Here is a 20,865-nt window from a genome sequence, read left to right on the forward strand (position 1 = left end):
CACGTCAGTAATCTTGCCTGGAAAATTCCATGGATGGAGGAGCCTAGTAGGTTACAGTCCATGGGGTCACAAAGTGTCGGACACGACTGAGCGACTTCACTTTCTTTCTTTCTATAGTTCCTTTTGGAGAAGGAAATGGCAACCCACTCCAGTGTTCTTGCCTGGAGAATCCCATGGATGGAGGGGTCTGGTGGGTCTATGGGGTTGCAAAGAGTCAGACACGACTAAGCAACACACACACACACACACACAATGCTCAAAATTCTTCGAGATCCTTCAACAGTACATGTACCATGAACTTCCAGATGTTCAAGCTGGATTTAGAAAAGGCAGAGGAACCAGAGATTAAATTGCCAACATCCATTGAATCATAGAAAAAGCAAGAGAGTTCCAGAAAAACATCTACTTCTGCTTTATTGACTATGCCAAAGCCTTTGACTGTGTGGATCACAATAAACTGTGGAAGATTCTGAGAGAGATGAGAATACCAGACCACCTGATCTGCCTCTTGAGAAACCTGCATGCAGGTCAGCAAGCAACAGTTAGAACTAAACATAGAATAGACTGATTTCGAATCAGGAAAGAAGTACACGAAGGCTGCATATTGTCACTCTGCTTATTTAACTTATACACAGAGTACATCATGAGAAACGTTGGGCTGGATGAAGCATGAGCTGGAATCAAGATTGCTAGGAGAAATATCAATAACCTCAGATATGCAGATGACACCACCTTTACGGCAGAAAGTGAAGAAGAACTAAAGAGCCTCTTGATGAAAGTGAAAGTGGAGAGCGAAAAAGTTGGCTTAAAGCTCAACATTCAGAAAACGAAGATCATGGCATCCGGTCCCATCACTTCATGGTGAATAGATAGGGAAATAGTGGCAGACTTTATTTTTGGGGGCTCCAAAATCACTGCAGTTGGTGACTGCAGCCATGAAATTAAAAGATGCTTGCTTCTTGGAAGAGAAGTTATGACCAACCTAGACAGCATATTAAAAAGCAGAGACACCACTTTGCCAACAAAGGTCTGTCTAGTCAAGGCTATGGTTTTTCCAGTAGTCATGTATGGATGTGACAGTTGAACTATAAACGAAGCTGAGTGCTGAAGAATTGATGCCTTTGAACTGTGGTTTTGGAGAAGAATCTTAAGAGTCTCTTGGACTGCAAAGAGATCCAACCAGTTCATCCTAAAGGAAATCAGTCCTGAATATTCACTGGAAGGACTGATGCTGAAGCTGCAACTCCAATACTTTGGCCACCTGATTGGAAGAACTGTCATTTGAAAAGACCCTGATGCTGGGAAAGATTGAAGCTGGGAGGAGAAAGGGACGACAGAGTATAAGATGGTTGGATGGCATCACCGACTCAAAGGACATGAGTTTGAGTAAGCTCCGGGAGTTGGTGATAGACAGAGAGGCCTGGCCTGCTGCAGTCCATGGGGTCACAAAGAGTCGGATATGGCTGAGTGACTAACTGAACTGATGGGCTTAGCTGCTGAGAGCCATGTGGGATCTTCCTGGACCAGGGATGGAATGGCTGTTCCCTGCATTGCAAGGCAGTTCTTAACCACTGCACCATCACAGAAGCCCAGAGGTTGTTATTCTCAGGAGATGAAACTCTGGGTAGAGTTTTATAATGTCTTCATCCTACTGTCACAAACTTCTGGGGAAAAAATTACACCTCAATACAAATGAAGCTAACACAGCAGAATTTTTGAATCCAGGTGACTGATCCTATCATGCCCATGATTAAAACATTTCCCTGTTATATGCAGTTACTGTAAGTTGACTTTAGACTTCTAAAACATAAAATTTTAGAGCATTTATCATATACCTTAAAGAAGTGAAAAACCATTTATGAGTTTTCAATGAACTTATTTCATCTGTCAGGTTTTCTGGGTTTGAAAATTTTCATAGTAAAATTTTGTAAAGAAAAACTACTCAATAACAACAACAACAAGGGTTTCCAACAACTGCCAGTTATCTGGGATAAAACACAAAAGTCGTGGGCACAATGGCTGACTCCTGCATGTCCCCTCCTATCCCCCTCCCACCTACAATCAGGTAACACCAGGGTAACATTCGCCTTTACCCTTCTTCCTTTCTATGCCACCAGGTGCTGCTGACCATCCCCTCTCCCGAGCTCCAGGTCAGAGGTCACTCTTCGCGATTCAGGCCGTCCCCACTCCGCAGAGCCCCATACTGGCCTGTCCTTGAGCGGCCCTCCCTGCTCTTGGAATCCGCACTGGCACACCTTAGGAGTTCCTCAAGTGTTTGCCAAGAGAAAGTCCATTCAGCTCTGCCATTCAAATCTTCCTCAGGTTGCGTGTTTTCTCCAAAATAGTCAATTTCCAAGCGTTTTTGAGAATTCGTGCCACCTGTAAGGGCTGGCAGGCTGGCTGTCCCCAGAACCAGGGCTCTTGCCACTGCAGACTCGCCTGCGGAGGCCGCAGTGCTCCTCCGCCCGGGGCTCGCTCAGCGCCCTTCGGCGCGTGCAGTCAGGTGCCACCTCTGTCTTCTCGCGAGGTCATCACCAGGAGGACCCCACCGCCTGCGGGACGTGACAAACCACCTGGGAAAGGTCACACCCCAATCGGCCCCGCCCCATGGTGCCCGAGCCCCGCCTCCTGCCTCCACACGGCCCGCCCACCACACCTAAGGCCCGCCCCTGCAGCTACACGGCCCGCCCCCTGTTCCCAACAGGCCTGCCCTTGTTCCCAGCTGATTCTCCGACTCGTTCCTCACGACCCTCCTACTGCTCCCACAAAGTCCGCCCCCTGCCTCCATAAGCCCCGCCCACCATTTCCACAAGTCCCGCCCCCTGCTCCCTCACGGCCCAATGGGCACCTACGCGGTTCCAACCGGTCCGGACGCTGAGCGGCCGATCACGGCTACGCGGTGACGTCAGGCGCCGACGCACCTGTCGGCCCTGCTTTAGCCGCTCCTGTCCGCTTCCCGGGGTCGCTGGGTCGGACGGGACGATTCGGAACCGCAGCCCTTCCTGCGGTACCGTCAGCCTGTGGCCAGAGTTGGGCCGAGTGCCGAGGAGGGGTGCTGGCGGCCGGCCGCTCCAGTTTTTCCCCGAGTTGGAGCATGGCTGCAGCTGTGGTCCCTCCAGAGGGAGGTGAGCTTTAAGGCGGTCGTGTTTGATTCGGGGCAGCAGCGGGTCGAGTCCCGGGCCCCAGAGCCGGCGGCTCCAACCTGATGCGGCTCCCGCCTGGCTGAGCCTGTGGGTCGCGGTCGCGGTGGGGCTGGGCGCGCCGGCCGTCCTCAAATGCGGAGCCCGCCGGCGGCGCAGGACGCGGCCCCGGGGCTGCTCTGCCTCTGAGCGGCGAGGTGAGTGATGGCGGGGGCCGGGAGCCGGCGGGGCCGGCGTCGCTTGCCTCGCCATCCAGATCTTGGGACGGGTTGGCCTGCGGGACGTTGACCCCACCAGCGGCAGGTGAGGCCCGAGACCGTTCTTTAAGCTTGCACCTGCTTTCTTCAGGAACTGCCAAAAGACCTTTGAACAGAGTGGACGTAGGTGCCAGGAAGAGATTGTGGGTTTCACTTTCGCGAAATATGCCCAAATATAAACTTACTGTTCAGTGTCACTTTTTTAAAGATTTATGTGTATATGAAGCCATAGTTTGTGTGTATACATAGCATTTGTGTTTTGATCTTAAACTTGGGCTGGAAACCACCGTAGACACAGAAATTAATTTTTTATATAATGTGCTTTATTTGCACATTTTAAAACTGGAGCTCATAGAAGACAATTACGTACACCTTATGCATATTAGGGGCTGGAATTTGTGTTTCCTTTGGAAGAAAATTCTGTTTTATGAGATAAATTTTTTATGAGTGACTGCACTTTATTATTATCTTTTTATAATTCAGAAGTTCAGTTCTGCAAACCATACACTTTTTGAGCCATGCATTTCAGTTCCTTCAGCATCATTGTGGTTTATGTGGTTTATTCAACAATCAAAGGATTGTTGAGTCTTTACATAAATAATTTGATGTCAGTCTATTTTACTTGCTTTGTGAGTCACTAGAAACTGCTGTGTAGCAGGAGAGGACATGCAGGAGTTAAAATGCTCCTGTATAGATGGTTGATTTTCACCTTAAAAGGTGCCAGTGCTGATTGTTTTTTGTTACACAATAGGGCTTAAAAGCCAGGTGTGTGCCATACAGATACTTACTCAAATTAAGCCTGCAGTTTATGACCTCTGGTTGATAGGAACAGCCTGTTATTGTCAGAACCCAGGGCAGATTGCATCTCCTCCCACACCTTACCCCCCACACTCTTCAAAGACTGATTCATTGTTTGAAAAACACCTGAAATTATTTTAAGAGGTCAATATGAATGTATAGCACCTACATCTTTAGTTGGAACTTGTGTTTTAGTGTATATTTTCAATCATATGCAAATGACTTAACCTAGCTTTGGATAGATCCAGTTTAGGGGAAAGATTTGCTCACGTTATGGTTTTGTGTTAGTGAGTTGGCTGTTTTCCAGCTCATGTTGGTGATAGGCTTTCCATTTCCTGTTGTGACCTGTTGGTAATAATTTTCAGACTGCTCAGGAAGCCAGATTTGATCTCTGTGGTGGGTCGAGCAGCATCCTGAGAAGCTGGGCCACTGTCACTGCTTTGTGGAACTTTCAGCGTAGTTTCTAGTCAAACTTTTCAGCAGGGACCTAAAATATGATAAGGGTTAGCATTTACTGAGCAAATTCTGTAGTTCGGGATCTTTCTGAAGTGGTTTTGTGTATTATCTGAGTTCTCATGTCAGCTCCTTGGAGTTGGTACTTTGATTTTTCCCATCATAGAGACGTGGAAACTGATGCATAGAGGATCTGATTACCTTGCCCGAGGTCTCAGTTAGTGTCAGAACAGAGACTGAAGCCTGACCGTGTGATTTCAGACCTCTTGCTATCAGTGGCTGCCCTTCAAGGCAAGTAAGACTGGAAGAAACGGTAGGGTGAGAGAGATGGTATCATAGGTCCATTCATTGTTCCATATAAAAGTAATATACAATCATAGAAGCTCTGGAGTATCCTTTTTTTAAATTCTTCTTTCATGACTCAGTAAACTGTTGTGTTTTTTTAAATTGTACTTTCACATGTGTATTTAAACATAGTAGCTATGATACATTTTGATTCTTAAAGATCATTGTTCTTCAGTTAATGAAATGAAAGGTGAATCTACATGGGGAAACTGCCCATTTGCATTGCTGAAATATAGAGAGATTTGTTATGCAGCTTTGATTAGAACGAAGTCAGGTAAACATATTTCTTGCCCTCATGGGAAGTAGTTGAACAGCTTCTGTCTTATAAAATCATGAAAACTAGCTTTCAAAGTGCACGTCTTCCACAGCATCTTACTGTTGGGCTGTTTACCTTTTTGCTGGTGATAGTCTTAGCCTTATACTTGTGTGTATGTTTTTCCTTTTAAAATCATCTGGCATTTAACTTTTTTACTGGATCTAAAAAATATTTTGAATCTAGGAAACTTTCTTTAGAATAGATAGCTGCTTCCTTTAGCAGGTTATGCATTTAGTACTTTTTGAAAGAAAAATACAAAAGGCGCAGTGATGTAGACATGCAGCTATCTCAATGGACAGTAGGGTAAAATATCAACAAATGTTACATTGGGAAGAAAGCAGTTTAATTATCGTTGGTTCTTGTAAGTACTGACTATTTGTATCAGGATACATTCTTTAATCCGGTGATGTTCTGATGTGATGTACGTTTCATGATGTTGTAAGGGATGGAGGAACCAATCCTTTGCAAAATAGATTTGAGAAACTGTTAAATTTTGTTTTCTCAAGAACCTTGCTCGTGCTGTTAGCTTCGACATTTCTAGGGGGTGTGTTTTATTACCCCAGCTTATTTGCCCATGCACCTCATGCTGGACCTGTGTTCTGTGCATAAACTCTCATCCATAAATGTCTTTGTTACCCTCTTGACTCCATAGCTTGATTCATGCTAGTGCTTTTGCTTCAGCTAACTAACCTCTTCTCTCATCTCTGCCCCAGTGAGGTCCGGTCTTTTTTTTTTTTCCAGCTGTGTCATGATGGCTTGTGAGACATTAGTTCACTGCCCAGGGTTTGAACCCAAGTCCCCACCAGCACTGGAAGCTATAAGTCCTAACCTCTGCACCGCCAGGGAATGCCCTCTGCCCCCATTTTTAAGATCCGGGTCGTGTATCTCTCCCAAAGAATGCTTGTCATCATCAGCTACAGTGGGATGTGGTTTTCTCTCTGAACTCTTCAAACAGTTCTGGTGTCTTTTGTGACGTGTGTCCCCTTTTATTATATGGATATTTACAAATTTGTAGGAAAAAGTTGTCATATCACTGAGGACAGTAGGAAATGTAATTTATGCCATCAATCAATAAAAATTTTATTTGTATTATATTTTATTTTTTTACAGTTACTGTTTTATAAGCTTCAGTAAAGGAATAAGTGATTCTGTTGAAATTCATGGTCACAAAAAAAAAAAAAAAGAAATTCATGGTCACGTTTTAATGTTGGACTAGTATCTTGCTCATTTAGCTCCTGCGATGTTTCTACCAGAAAGCTCGTTGGGGCCAAGTGATAGATCACTCAGGGTTTCCCCTCACCGCTGTCATCGGTCCTGAGACTCTCGTTCGTCTCTCTGGTTGCTGACACCCGGGATTTCCTTTGCCCCTCTCTGGTTGTGCCTGCTGTTCTCAGACAGCTGACAGACGCGCCTTGGAAGCTTAGCCGTGGTCCTCAGCCCTACCCAGTTCCCTTGATGAGGAGCCAGAGCCTTGCTGGAGTTCTGAAGACTCCTCCCTCAGCTCTGGGCCCCTGAGCCGCGTGTCTAGTCTCCTCACTTCTGGGCCGCACTGCTGAGTGTGTGCAGTCTGGGGACCACGTCGGTGCTCAGAGTCACCACCCCCTTCTCTAGTCTGGCCTCGATCCAGCGTTTGGAAAGCACGCTCTGGTGTTCAGTCCTGTAAGCTTCAGGAGACGACGCTTTGCTTCTTGCAGCTCTTTTGAATCAGTCAAGCCAGAAACCAAGCAGGTGTCTGGGTTCCCCTGTTCCCTGGCTCGCGTGTTGTTAGTTGCCGTGGGCCCCTCCGTGGTCCTTACAGCCCTTTCTGCTCTGTCGTGCCGCTGTGACTCAGTGCAGTGATGCCCTCATTGTTATACTCAGGGGTGCTGAAGGGTCCCCTGGAGTAAGGGCCCCGGACTCCTCCCCAGAGCTGGTCTTCAGTCTCCCACCCTGCTTGTCTGTCCTCCACACTGCCGCTTCGGGCAGCTCGTTAAAGTTCACTTCCCGTCAGGTGACTTCTCTTGAAGACTTTGTGGTTTACCATGTGTTGACATGAGTGAGTGAATTGGTTCCTCAGCAGAACCCAAGAGCCCCTCCCTGCTTCTGGGCGCCTCCCCAGCTCCTCTCTAGTCCCCAGCTCTTGCTGAGCTACCTGAGCAGGCTGTATTACGTTGCTTTCCCCTTCATCGGCTTATTGCCTCACGGTCGGCCTAGCTCACCCCTCCTAGCCCTGCAGCGCTCGTGTCCTCTTTCGGTGTTCACAGGCTTTCCCAGGCAGCAGCTTGTTCCTGTCGTCGCGTGGACTTGCCGTGCACCTCTCCTGTGTGCCTCTCATACTGTGTGCCGTCACCTGTGTGTCTTTCACCTTGACCGCCTTGGGAATAGGGACCTCTTCTTACTCAGGACCCCCCAGCACATGCTGGGTGCTCAGCAGAAAGTTTGTCAAATACATTAATTAGTAACTCGGAAAACTGATTTTGCCTACTAGGTAAATGGTGATGCTGTAAACTGAGATAGTGAGAGGGGGAGGACAAGCAGGTTTGTGTTCAGCTTAGGTCTCGTTGAATTTCAGTTCTCATACATCATCCAAATACAGATAGATCAGTTTGTTAATCACACCATAGACAGTTAACTGATCCAGGAAAATTCTGTAGATACAGACAGACTATTCTAAAATAAATATGGGAAAGCAAAGAAACTAGAAAAACAAAACAATTTCGGAAAATAAGAATCAGGTGTGAGAAATCAGTCGCTCCAATGTCAGGAGCTCCAGTAGTCAGGACTGTGTGTTATTGCTGTAGGTGCAGAAACACAGATCAGCGAAACAGAACAGAGGACTCTGAAACAGAGTCACACGAATAAGCCCAACTAATTTTTACCAGAGGCCCCAGAACAATTCAGTGGGAGGAAGGTAACCTTTTTGGCAAATGGCATTGGAGCAACTGGACATCCACACATCCAGAAACAAGCTTCAGCCTGTGTCTTACAGCTTATACAGACAGTCACTCAACGTGGACTACAGTTGTAGTTCACTCACTCAGTCGTGTTCGACTCTTTGCAGCCCCATGGACTGCAGCACGCCAGGCTTCCCTGTCCTTCACCATCTCGTGGAGCTTGCTCAAACTTACGTCCGTTGAGTCAGTGGTGTCATCCAACCATCTTGTCCTCTGGACTAGAGTTAAATATATAATGTAAAATTATAAAAATTTTAGGAAAAAAATTGGGAGAAATCTTTGGTAGTAGATTTCCTAGAGTTGATGCCAAAAGCATAATCCTTCAGGGAAATATTGATAAATTGAAGTTCATCAAAGTTAAATGCTTTTGCTTCATGATAGACCCTGTTAAAGGGCTTCCCTGATGGCTCAGTGGTAAAGGATAGACCAGCCAATGCAGGAGATAGAGGTTTGATTCCTGAGTCAGGAAGATCCCCTGGAGGAGGAAATGGCAACCCACTCCAGTATTCTTGCCTGGGAAACCCCATGGACGGAGGAGCCTGGTGAGCTACACTCCATGAGGTCACAAAAGAGTAGATACAACTTAGCAACTGAGCAACAAACAAGACCCTGTTAGAAAGAAGACCAAGCTGCAGAGTGGGAGACAGTATTTGCAAACAACACATCTGACAAAGGACTAGTATCTAAGATATACATTCTAAAATATGAAACTCGGAAGGAAAACAACTCAGTTAGAATTGGCAAAAGATATGAACACTCATATCGCTGAGGAGGATATGCAGATAGCAAGTAAGCACTTCAAATATGTTCAACATTAGCCGTTAGGGAAACCACGTTAAAAGAACCATGAGATACCAAAACACACCTGTCAGAACGGTGAAACATATATACCACCAAGTGCCGGTTTGGATGTGGAAAACCAGGCTCACCCAGACATCGTGGGGAGGGATGTTAAATTGGCGGTTTCTTTAGGAGCCAGACATGCAGTTACCATACGGCACAGTAATAGCAGTCCTTGGCTTTTATCCCGGAGAAATGAAGACTTTAAGTTCACAAAGAAATCTGTACATCGGTATTTATTGTGGCTTTGTCTGTGATAGCCCAAACCTGGAAAAGAGCCAGATGTTCTTCCACAGGTGAATGGCTAAACAAACATACGTGGTGTGCGCGTCACGGAGCACGACTCCGCCATAAAGAGGGGAGGACTGCTGGCAGACCCCAGCCCCGGACGGCTCTGCAGAGTCCTGCCGGGTGCTGAGCGGACAGCTCGTCCCCAAGGGCGTGGACCACACGACTCCATTTGCGCAGTGCTGTTGACGCAGCAGAGTTACAGACATAGAGAGCGGGCTGTAGGGGCTAGGAACAGGCGGCGCTGGGGGGCTGAGGAGAGTGGCTGTGGCTGCAGAGGCAGCAGGAGGCGTCCCTGTGAGGGGAGGCCCTGTGTCAGTGTCACCACGTGACCGCGCGGGGTGCTCAGGGGAGGCGACGCAGGAGCTCTTTGAATTCCTTACTGCCGCTGCGTGCAAAGTCACCATTGCTGTTCTGCCGCCCAGTCGTGTCCGAGTCCTTGCGACCCGTGGGCCACAGCAGGCTGACTTGCCTGTCTCTCGCCATCTCCCAGAGTTTACCCAAGTTCACGTTCATTGCATTGGTGATGCCACCCAGCCATCTCATCTCCATTGTCTCCAAGTAAAAAGTTTAAAAAAGTGAAGCCCTCGTAGGCGCGTGGTACTGTGCAGAAATGGGCACGACCAGGCCTTGTGCCGCCTTCCGGGGGACAGACAGCCGTCAGTTATCCCGTGAAGCAGGGCGACACTGCACCTGGGGCGTGTGCTGTCAAGGGAGGCGGGGGACTCACCGTGTGCACTGGACCTGGTCGGGGCGGCAGCCCAGGTGGACGGGTGCTGAGGCAGCTGCGTTACAGCACACGACTTTGCAGCGGTTACTGCAGCTCTTTGTGTGTCAGTGTCCTCACCTGTGAAATGGGGATGACAGTGGAGCCTGAGCTTTGGGGCTGTGGTTGTGGTTAGTACAGATACTAAATGAGTTTGTAATGTGCTTAGGGTGGTGCCTGACATATAAACTCTGCTGGAGAGTTTGTTCACTGACTAGAGGGTGCTTGAGGTGAAAGCTGAAGGATACATGGGACTGTCACCTCCATGAAGAGGGGAGGGCCCTTTCCACGCCCAGGGAGCAGCTGAGCCTGGGCAGGCACCGGGGCAGCCTCGTAGGGCCCAGAGGAGGGTGTGTGTCTGGGAGAGGCCTGGCTGCACGGGCTTGTCTGCTGTGTTGAAGACTTTGCTGGCAAAACGTGGTGAGAAGTGATCAAGGCCTTAATCCATGGCATGGGGAGAGGTGAGCGTCAGCCCTGCCCTGAGAAAAGATCATGTTGGCTGCAGGGTGGAGAAGAGATGCGAAGGGCCAGGATGATGGTGCACGGGTCACTGAGGAAGTCCTGCAGCGCACCAGTATTCTCCCTGGGGATTTTTCTCGGATTAGCTCTACTCTTCATAGCTCCACAGGAGTATATCCGCAAGTCACTGTGTCTGTTAAAATGATTTGAAATGGTTTTAAATATGTTTTTGACAGTTTAAAAGGAAAAATAAGACTGTAGTATTCATTTTATTTCTATGCAGAATTTCAGTTGCTGTATTAACGGTTTAAATAGCCTTTTGTGATCAAGCCTGGGGATGGAGTTTAGAATCTGAAGCGGTTTAACACTGGTGTCCAGATTCCTTCTGTGTACTTACTTTATGCTTATGGATTCTTGACTATTTTATAGCAGTGTTGAGCAATAAAAATACCTGTGCTGCAAATACAAGCCACATGTATAACTTTCAATTTCTTAGTAAGCACATTAAAAAGAAAATGGTGAGATTAATTTTAATGATATATTTTATGTAACCCATTATATCTAAAGTATTATTTCAGCACATATGTGCGTCCTTAATCTTATATGACCCTTTGCGACCCCATGGACTGTGGCCTGCCAGGCTCCTCTGCCCATGGGATTGCCCAGGAAAGAATATTGGGGTGGGGAGAAAAGAAAACACTACTGGAGTGGGTTGCCATTTCCACCTCCGGGGGATCTGCCTGACCTAGGGGTGGAACCTGTGTCTCCTGCGTTGCAGGCAGATTCTTTACTGCTGAGCCACTGGGGAAAGCCCATTTGTTTCATCACAGAATCAATATAAAATTATTAATGAAATATTTGGCATTCCTTTTTTTATGAAAGCCCAGGAATCCTGTAGATACTTCTCCTTAGAGCCATGTTTCAGGGTTAGTGACTGCTGGTCAGACAGTTCAGCTCTACAGGTTTCTGGGTTAATAATAGTTTTTTAAAGTTATTGAATTTATAGAAATAGGAACCCACACAGAACTGATTTTAATAAACTTTGAAACAGAGTTGGTTGCTCTTGTTACAAAGAAAGCTGTGAAGTTTAGATGTATCAGAGGTGTTCGTGAAATGAAGTTTTTTAAACACTGCAAAAGGGTTAATTTACAAGTTATCACTAACAGTTTTTGAGGGACTTCTAGGGACAAAATGGAGGAGCTGTGTTGGAACTTGCTGATGGAGGGCCCAGGACACAGTTTTACTTTAGCACGATTTCTCAGTGTTGCGCAGCCTCTAGAAAATTAATGTCCATTGACGCATGTTATCACAAGTATTAAGTGCTTCCAGTGTGACCGTCACGTAAAGAAGTGAAGAATAGTGTCTGTGTTCTTTGCAAAACCTTAGTGGACGTGCTTTGCTACATGAAAATAAAAATGACTCTTGAATTGTTAATGCTTTTTTTTTTTTAACTTTTAGTTCTTTACTCAAGAGCCACAATATTGAATTTGATCACCTTTGTGGACACTGCAAAGTTCTTAGCATGAACAGTTATTTTCATACTATTCTAACATTTACCTTGAAATAAAACTCTTGTTTTAATTAATATATTCTAACATATCTCTGTATAATAGGCCATTTTTGGTAGAGGTAATCATGAAACATCAGTAAAGTTGCAAAGAAGTAAATATTTAAGATTTTCTTTGTAACTTAGGTGCTAGTTTTTTGGTTATTTTACCGTGACCAGATTAGCATTGTAGTCGAAAGGCCTTGTTTATTGAACACTGAATGCGTCTCTCTTTTTACCTGCTTGATTAAGTCAACGGTCTGAAATTTGATCACTGTTATCTGTGTGTTATGTTCTATTTACTGCATAAGATGTTCAGACCAGAGCTCTCAAGCTCCACCTTCCCTTGACTTCTCTTTAAGTTAGGTAATTTATACATATTTTAAAAGTTGTTGCTAAGTTGCCCAGTCATGTCTGACTCTTTGCGACCCCGTAATTTTTATTTAGAAGTTACTTCTCCCCCACCCCAGCCCCACCCGGCCAGAGGAAAGTATCCTGAGGACTAGAGAGTGTTTTGACCTTCAAGTCTTGCGTGCTAGATTTCAGCACTGAAAGTGGACTGTGCATAGTTCCACTCACCTTTACTCACGTGTGTGCTCATCGTGACAGCTGACAAATCTCGTTTTACCAGGCTTGCCGGGTGAACTGCTCCTGCGACTCTAGCTTTCAAGTCCCACCCGCAAAGCTTTTGAACCTCTTGCTGGTGTCTCGCTCACTCGTTTTGATGTTGAGCAAGTAGGTAGATGGCATTTAAAACACCAAGCTATTCAGGAGTTACACTGTTCTTAAAGTACGGAGTAAGAGCCTTGAAAACATGTTCTTGCTTGTTAATTCTCTTATGGAAAAAAATGCAAATAGTGACCTATTAACCATATTTTCATGGCTGATATTTGACTATGGGCTTTGAAGCTTTAAATTTTAAAGTGATGAAAGGAGAATGGAATTTTACAGGTGTTTAAATGACATTACTTTAACATTAGTATTTACACCTGGTGAGATATCCAAAAGGTACTAGTATCTCCCTTTCATACCTGGTGCGTCAGCAACTGTTCCTTTCTCCTGTGGGCAACTTTCTTAGAACTCTCTCCAGAGGTGGTCTGTGCACGCACAGCCAGTTATGTGCTGCAGGGCAGCCTCTACACAGGCCCCTTTCTTTGGGTGGCAGCCCCACATATCCCGTGGCTGTCATTTAGTTGCTAAGTCGTGTCCAACTCTTGTAACCCCATGGACTGTAGCCTGCCAGGCTCCTCTGTCCATGGGATTCTCCAGGCGAGAATACTGGAGTGGAGTGCCATTCCCTTCTCCAGGGGATCTTCCTGACCCAGGGATTGAACTCTGGCCTCCTGCATTGCAGGCGGATTCTTTGCCATCTGAGCCCCCAGGGACGCCCTTGCATGTACTGTAGTATATTGTAAGCACTTCTCTGTACTTTGTATTTTGAAACAATGGATCTAAGAGACTACTTTATACCATTACCTGAAGAAGTTCTTTGTTCCTTTTTACAACTGCTTGGGGAGAACAGAATTATTAAATGATCCCCAAAGACTTAACCCAGTAGAGTTAGCTATTGTTACAGTAATGAAGTTAGTATTTTTTTTTTTAAATATGAGATCAGAAGTTTTCTTTAAATTGTTAAAGTAGATGGTTTTTATTGTATGTTGGGAAAATGTTAAAGCCATTTCTCCCCTCCCCCCCGCCTTTTTTTTTTCAGATAACCAGACAGCTAAATGGAGTCTGAGCAGCTGTTCCATAGAGGCTACTGTAGGAACAGCTACAACAGTATAACCAGTGTGAGTAGTGATGAGGAGCTTTTAGACGGGGCAGGTGTTATTATGGACTTCCAGACTTCTGAAGATGACAATTTGTTAGATGGTGACACAGCAGTGGGTAAGTTTGACATTGTAGCTCATCGTAATATTTGTTATCATGAATGTCTGCTGGTAGACATTGTTTTATTGAGGTTAAGTTTTGGGATGACTTTTTTGTTGTTTTATTTTTACTTATTTATTTGGCTGTGCTGGGTCTTAGGTGCAGCATGCGGAATCTTTAGTTGTGGCATGTGAGCTCTTAGTTGCGGCATATGGAATTCCGTTCCCTGACCAGGGGTTGAACCCTGAGCCCCCTGCATTGGGAGTGTGGAGTCTTAGCTGTTGGACCACCAGGGAAGTCCCTGTTTTTATTTTAACTGCGGTGATTCATGTAACCATTTTAAAGTGTACAATGCATTGGAATTTAGTCCATTCATGATGTACAGCTGCCACTGGTGTCCACTTTTCATTTGTTGTTTACTCACTCAGTTCTGTCTGACTCTTCTGCAACTCTGTGGACTCTAGCCCACCAGGCTCCTCTGTCCATGGAATTTCCCAGGCAAGAATGCTGGAATGGGTTGCCGTATTCTTCTCTCAGGGATCTTCCCCAACCCGGGGGTCAAACCTGAGTGGCGTGCAGTACAGCTAGATTCTTTACCACTGAGCTACCAGGGAAGCCCAAAAGAAAATCTCATATATGGATAAGCATAAAAATTTCAGTATAATATACTGCAGAGAGGCACACAACTGTAGTTGAAGCAGAAAAGCAAAACTTACGGGGTATGTATTATATATAGAGAGAGACAGAGACATACAGAAAGAGATTTATTATGAAAGATTGGCTCATGTGATGGCGGAGGCTGAGAAGTCCCACCAGCGGCCAGCTGCATAGTGGAAGCTCAGAAGAGTTGGTGGTGTGGTTCCAGTCCAGATCCAAAAGGCCTGGAAACCAGTGGAGCCAGTGACTTGAGGCCCAGTCCACGCCTGACGGCCCAGGTCCCGTGGTGCTGATGTCCGAGGGTGGCTCCAGCAAGAGTAGAGTTTTCAGTCCGCCAGTTCAAATGCTAATCTCTTCGGGAAAGGCCCTCACAGACACACACAGACATGATGCTTTAGTGGCTATCTGGGCATCTCTTTGCCCAGCCTCATTGATACATAAAATGAGGACAATAATCACCATGTCACAAGCATAGAAATGAATGAATTTCTACAAAGTAGTTACACTCATATACCTCAATTAAGAAATAAAACATGACCAGTTTCCCAGTAATCTGCCCGTGTTCCCCCTTCCAGTTTCAGAGGTAACTTACTTTGATTTCTGTCACTGCAGATTACATTTGCAGGTATTTAAACTTTGTATAAAAGAATTTATACTATATATACTCTTTTGAGTCTGGTGTCATTTACTTGTGTTTTGATTCACCTATGTTGTTGAAGATAGCAATAGTTAATTTATTTTCATTGCCATGTAGTATGCCATTTGTAAATACACTTCAGTTTATCTGTTCTATCCATCATATGTTGTGAAACACATTTAGGTTTTTTAAATTAATTTTTCTTAGATTTTGGCTGTTGACAATAACGGTGCTGAGAATTTTCAGGTGCATATCATGTACACAGTTGTATAGGATTTATCCCTCCAGGTGGCCTCTTAGATGACAGGTGTGTGAATGTCAGATCTGTCGAAGGTGGTTACCGTCTGTACATCGTGTCAGCAGTGTGTGAGAGTTCTGCTTGCGTCACGTCTTCACTAATACCTGATGTTATCAGTTTAAAAATTTGGGCTCTTCTGATGTGGGGGCAGTAGTCTCAAATTTTGGGTTTGATTTACAGTTGCCTAACGGCTTATAGCACCCCACTCCAGTACTCTTGCCTGGAAAATCCCATGGACAGAGGAGCCTGGTGGGCTGCAGTCCATGGGGTCGCTGAGAGTTGGACATGACTCAGTGACTTCCCTTTCACTTTTCACTTTCATGCATTGGAGAAGGAAATGGCAACCCACTCCAGTGTTCTTGCCTGGAGAATCCCAGGGATGATGGAGCCTGGTGGGCTGCCGTCTGTGGGATCACACAGAGCCAGAGACAACTGAAGCAACTTAGCAGCAGCAGCAATGGCTTATGAGTTTAAATGCCTTTTGTGTGTTGTTTGGCTTTTTAGATAGCGTCTTTTGAAGTGCCTGTTCAGTCATTTTGCCTAACAGGTCTTTATGCATTCTGATTGAGTCCTTTCTTAGATTTATGTATTGCACATGTCTTCTCTTGCTCTTAATAGAATCTTTTGATGAAGATGCTGTCAATTTTAGTGAAACCCAGTTAATGTTTTCCTTTATTCTTTATACTTTTCCTGTTCTGTGTTAAGATAGCTTCCCATACATACCTCAAGATCAAGAAGGTATTCTCTCCTTATCTCCTAGAAGTTTTATTGTTTGTATGTCTCTTGCATTTAGTTTTGTAATCTAACTGCAGTTAATTTTTATATGTGATGTAAGTGTTCAGATTCATTTTTTCCTATGTGGATAACTATTCGGCCCATATATTGAAAAATCTTCCATTTTCCAGTGTATTGGAGAGACATGTTTCTCATCTATCAGGTGGATGTATTTCTATAGGTCTGTTTCTGGACTTTTCCTCTGTTACACTGAAATATTTGGCTATCTTTGTACCAGAACGCAGGTGGTGCTAGTGGTAAGGAACCCCCAGTGCGGGAGACATAACAGTTTGGCCCCTGGGTGGGGAAGGTCCCTGGAGGAGGGCGCGGCTACCCACTCCAGCGTTCTTGCCTGGAGAATCCCCATGGACAGAGGAGCCTGGCGGCCTACATCCATGGGGCCTCAAAGAGTCGGACACAACTGAAGGGACTGAGCGCGCGTGGACGCACCGAAACCCAGCATATGTATGAGTTTCGTTTCTCGCGTTGGTTTTATGTAAATGTAGTCCGCTTACATTTAATGTAACCGCTGATATATTTAGGGTCAAGTCTACTGTCTTTCTACTTCTGTTCTGTTTGTCACAGTTGGTTTTTTTTTTCCCCACCTTGCTTCCTTCCCTCCAGTACTGTTAGTTATGCATTCTCTTACATTTTGTTTGATGGGTTACTCTAGAGATTATAACATGTATTCTTATTAGTTCTACTATAAATTAGTACTTTTCTCTCTTGACATATTTGTTGTTGTTATTCAGTTGCAGAGTCGTGTCTGACTCTTTGTGACCCCATGGCCTATAACCTTCCAGGCTCCTCTGTCTGGGATTTCCCAGGCAAGAATACTGGAGTGGATTGCTATTCCTTTCTCCAGGGGATCTTCCTGACCCAGGGATCGAACCCACATCTCCTGCATTGGCAGGCAGATTCTTTGCTGCCGAGCCACCAGGGAAGCCCTTTGGACATATAGTCGGTACTTCTTTATTGAATGAGTGAATTAATTACAAATAAAATGAGTCATCAAGCTTGGTTATATGCCTTCATTTCATTCATGACAGCTGAAGGATCATATAAGTCATTTGACAGAGTTAAAATAATGGAAGAATTAGGATGAAACTTAAAGTTAGTGGATTCCTTCCAGTTTTCATGGTTGCTGCTGCTAAGTTGCTTCAGTCGTGTCTGACTCTGTGTGACCCCATAGACAGCAGCCCACCAGGCTCCTCCGTCCCTGGGATTCTCCAGGCCAAAACACTGGAGTGGGTTGCCATTTCCTTCTCCAATGCAGGAAAGTGAAAAGTGAAAGTAAAGTCACTCAATTGTGTCCGACCCTCAGCGACCCCACGGACTGCAGCCTTCCAGCCTCCTCCGTCCATGGGATTTTCCAGGCAAGAGTATTGGAGTGGGGTGCCATTGCCTTCTCCAGTTTTCATGGTTAGGGTGGCATAAATGAGTGCTTTTACCAGTTTACGGGAAACGTAAGGGCCTTAGGATATTTTAGCCCCTTTTCTCCCCTCCTGCTTTTTGTGCTATTGTTGTCTGCTATTTTAATTCTTTATATATTTTAAACTGCACAAGACATTGTTGTCTTATGTTGATACCTGTTTAGGTTTCGCAACTTTACTTTTTCCGCTGCTCTTTATTCTGTCCTGCATTTTCGTGTTTCTATCTGGGGAAATTATCTTTCTGCCTGAAGAACTCTCATTAGTATTTCTTTTAATTGCAGTCTGCTAGCAGTAAGTTCACTTAGTTTTTGTACAAGCCTTTGTTTCATCTTTATTTCTGAAGGATATTTTTGCAGCTGTATTCCAGATTTACATCGATCTTTTTTGAACACTTCGAAGATATAATTCTCATGTCATTTGCCTTCTGTTGAAAAGTCAGTTGTATTTTTCCCCCAGTCTGGCTTCTTTTAGGCTTTTTACTTTGTCTTTGGTTTTCCTGAAACTTAAGCTTAGTCATAGTGTGCCTAAGTGTAGTTTTCTTATTGTTTATCCTGGCTGGGGTTTAGCATTTCCTGAATTGTGACCTGGTTTTTTTTTTTTTTTTTTTTTTTTTTTGCATTTTTGGATAATTCTGACCTGGTGTCCTCAAGTATTGTTTCTAGTATTCCCCCTCTGCTTTCCTTTTAAGACGCCAGTCACATTTGTTACATCTTTTCACTTGTGTCTCTTATGCTTTCTTCTATATTTTCTTTTTTTAATTTGGATATTTCACCTCACTGGGGTAAGTAGCAAGGAACCTGACAGATAGCTGGATCAAGTATTAGGTGTGGTTTTATAGTGAAGTGAGGTGAAGTGAAGTCGCTCAGTTGTGTCCGACTCTTTGCGAGCCCGTGGACTGTAGCCTACCAGTCTCCTCCATCCATGGGATTCTCCAGGCAAGAATAGTGGAGTGGTTGCCATTTCCTTCTCCAGGGGATCTTCCCTATCCAGGGATCGAACCCGGGTCTTCCGCATTGCAGGCAGACGCTTTAACCTCTGTGGTTTTATAAGCAGCAGCCAAAAGTGGCTGCACCTCTCCGCTCTCCCACTCTCAGTGACTGAGAACTCCTGCTGCACCCGTTCTTGTCAGTTTTTGATAATGTGTCCATGTTCTGGAGTCTGGTTTTGTCACAGGTGTGTAGTGCTATCTCATTATTTTTTGTCAGGTTTTGAATTTCAGTTATTTATCTGCCATAGAATTCCCATTCGATTGTTTTTAAATAGTACTTCTGTACTCTGGGAGAAATTCTCTGTGGTTTTTTTGTATGTGTGTGCTTTTTTTCACCTTTGTATTAATCGCTTGTTTAAAAGTTCATGTCTGAGTCATCTCATGTCGAGGTCACCTGTGAGTCTGTATCTCTTGCTCTTTTGCTCTTGGTTTCTGCCTTTTGACCTTGACTGCAGATGGGCTCTGGAGAAGGCAATGGCACCCCACTCCAGTACTCTTGCCTGGAAAATCCTGTGGATGGAGGAGCCTGGTAGGCTGCAGTCCATGGGGTCGGTCACTGAGAGTCGGATACGACTGAGCGACTTCACTTTCACTTTTCACTTACCTACATTGGAGAAGGAAATGGCAACCCACTCCAGTGTTCTTGCCTGGAGAATCCCAGGGACGGGGGAGCCTGGTGGGCTGCTGTCTATGGGGTCTCACAGAGTCGGACACGACTGAAGTGACTTAGCAGCAGCAGCAGCTGGGCTCTGTAATTCTTATTGAGTGCTGAATGTTGTATGCAAATACTTACAGGTGCTCTGGTGAAGGTGATATCTTCACCAGAGTGTATTTAGAGTTTCTGGCAGACGGGTAGTCCGGGAGCCAATTGCAATGATCCCATCAAAGATGGAGAGAATTTGCAGCCTGGTTTCAGGCTTCCTGGGGTTTAGTCTGTTTTTGGCTCACTTTAGTTTTAGGGCAGAGCTCTTGAGGGTCTAGGAGAGAGCCTGGCATGTTCACAAAGGCTCTCGGTCTCTGTGTGCCTGGCTGAGACTGATGGTGGCTCTGCTCACTGCTTCAGGCTCCGAACCGCTGCCCTGTGCTTGGTTTCTCAGCCTCTCGCTCCTGAAGTCTAGGAATTGTAGCTGTTTGAAGAGAAAGGTATCCTGGTGTGAAGTCTCTTTTCTCCGGGCTGCTGGCCCCTTCGAGTCCACTCCCACGTGCTTTTGTCTCTGTGGCCCCAGGAGATGGGCGAGAGCTCTCAGCTGGAGGGCACGGTCATGGTGCTGCTGTGAACTGGAAATGGCTCCGGGCAAATAGACGAGGCTGTTGGGAGTACCTGTTTGACTTCTTTTCACAGTGTTGGCAGCTCAGGTTCTCACTGCCTTGTATCTTGAATGTTTGATTTAGAAAAGCGACAACAGTGTTTTGCTGTTATTGGTCATTTGCTCTCTTCCTTGTTGGTGGATTTTCCCCCCCTAATTTTAATTACAAAGTTATAAACCAGATAAACACATATATTCATAATTTGAAAAATCAGGTGAAATTTAACAACATACCCATTCTTCTGTGTTTAAGTAGCTCCCTGGCCCCTTATATGAAGCACTTAGAAACTGAGGGTAGTAGAAAGACATAGGAGGACCAGCTCTTTGCATCTTTCCAGGACTGGTGATGTCTTCATTTATAGTTTTCCACAGGAGAGTGTGTCACATCAGAAGGAAGGAGCAAGGGGACAAAGAAGAATTTTCTTTTGTTATCATTATTTTTTTAACCAGGAAGGATATTTTTCAAAAACCCCATCAGTAGACTTCCTCTTCCGTCACTGGCCAGAACTGAGTTACATGCCCACACCTAGACTGATCCCTGACTAGGAGGATTACTGACTGGTTAGAACAATCCTGATTTGTTCCCTGTGGTTAGGCACATTACCAGCCACACGAAATGAAGGTTCTGTCAGCAAGGGAGAAGTTGGAACCACCAGGGGTAAGCGGCTATTAATGTTTTCCATGCAGTCTGTCCTCAGAAGTGCCTGGTTGAAGGTGCAGGTTTGTGGAACAGCAGTTGACAACAACTATGTACGTGTAAA

General features: G+C 45.2%; 2 protein-coding genes across 4 annotated transcripts in view; one reads left to right on the plus strand and one right to left on the minus strand.

Annotated features, from left to right (window-relative positions):
• Nucleotides 1-2,580, minus strand: part of NEK1 (NIMA related kinase 1) — a 147,662-nt gene extending 145,082 nt beyond the window's left edge. Inside the window, exon 1 of the mRNA XM_018051797.1 lies at nucleotides 2,094-2,580. The gene's annotated coding sequence lies outside the window, so the exon portion shown is untranslated. The remainder of the gene's footprint in view (nucleotides 1-2,093) is intronic.
• CLCN3 (chloride voltage-gated channel 3) overlaps nucleotides 2,888-20,865 on the plus strand; it is a 98,271-nt gene continuing 80,293 nt past the window's right edge. The window contains exons 1-2 of one of the 3 annotated variants that reach the window (XM_018051805.1): nucleotides 2,888-3,125; nucleotides 13,853-14,028. In XM_018051805.1, coding sequence (XP_017907294.1) covers nucleotides 13,869-14,028 — 160 coding nt within the window. In that variant the 5' untranslated portion in view covers nucleotides 2,888-3,125; nucleotides 13,853-13,868. The other 2 variants (XM_018051808.1, XM_018051806.1) reach the window with 2 other exon arrangements.

This window comes from Capra hircus, chromosome 8, assembly GCF_001704415.2.
Source record: "Capra hircus breed San Clemente chromosome 8, ASM170441v1, whole genome shotgun sequence".
NCBI classification, from domain to species: Eukaryota; Metazoa; Chordata; class Mammalia; order Artiodactyla; family Bovidae; genus Capra; species Capra hircus.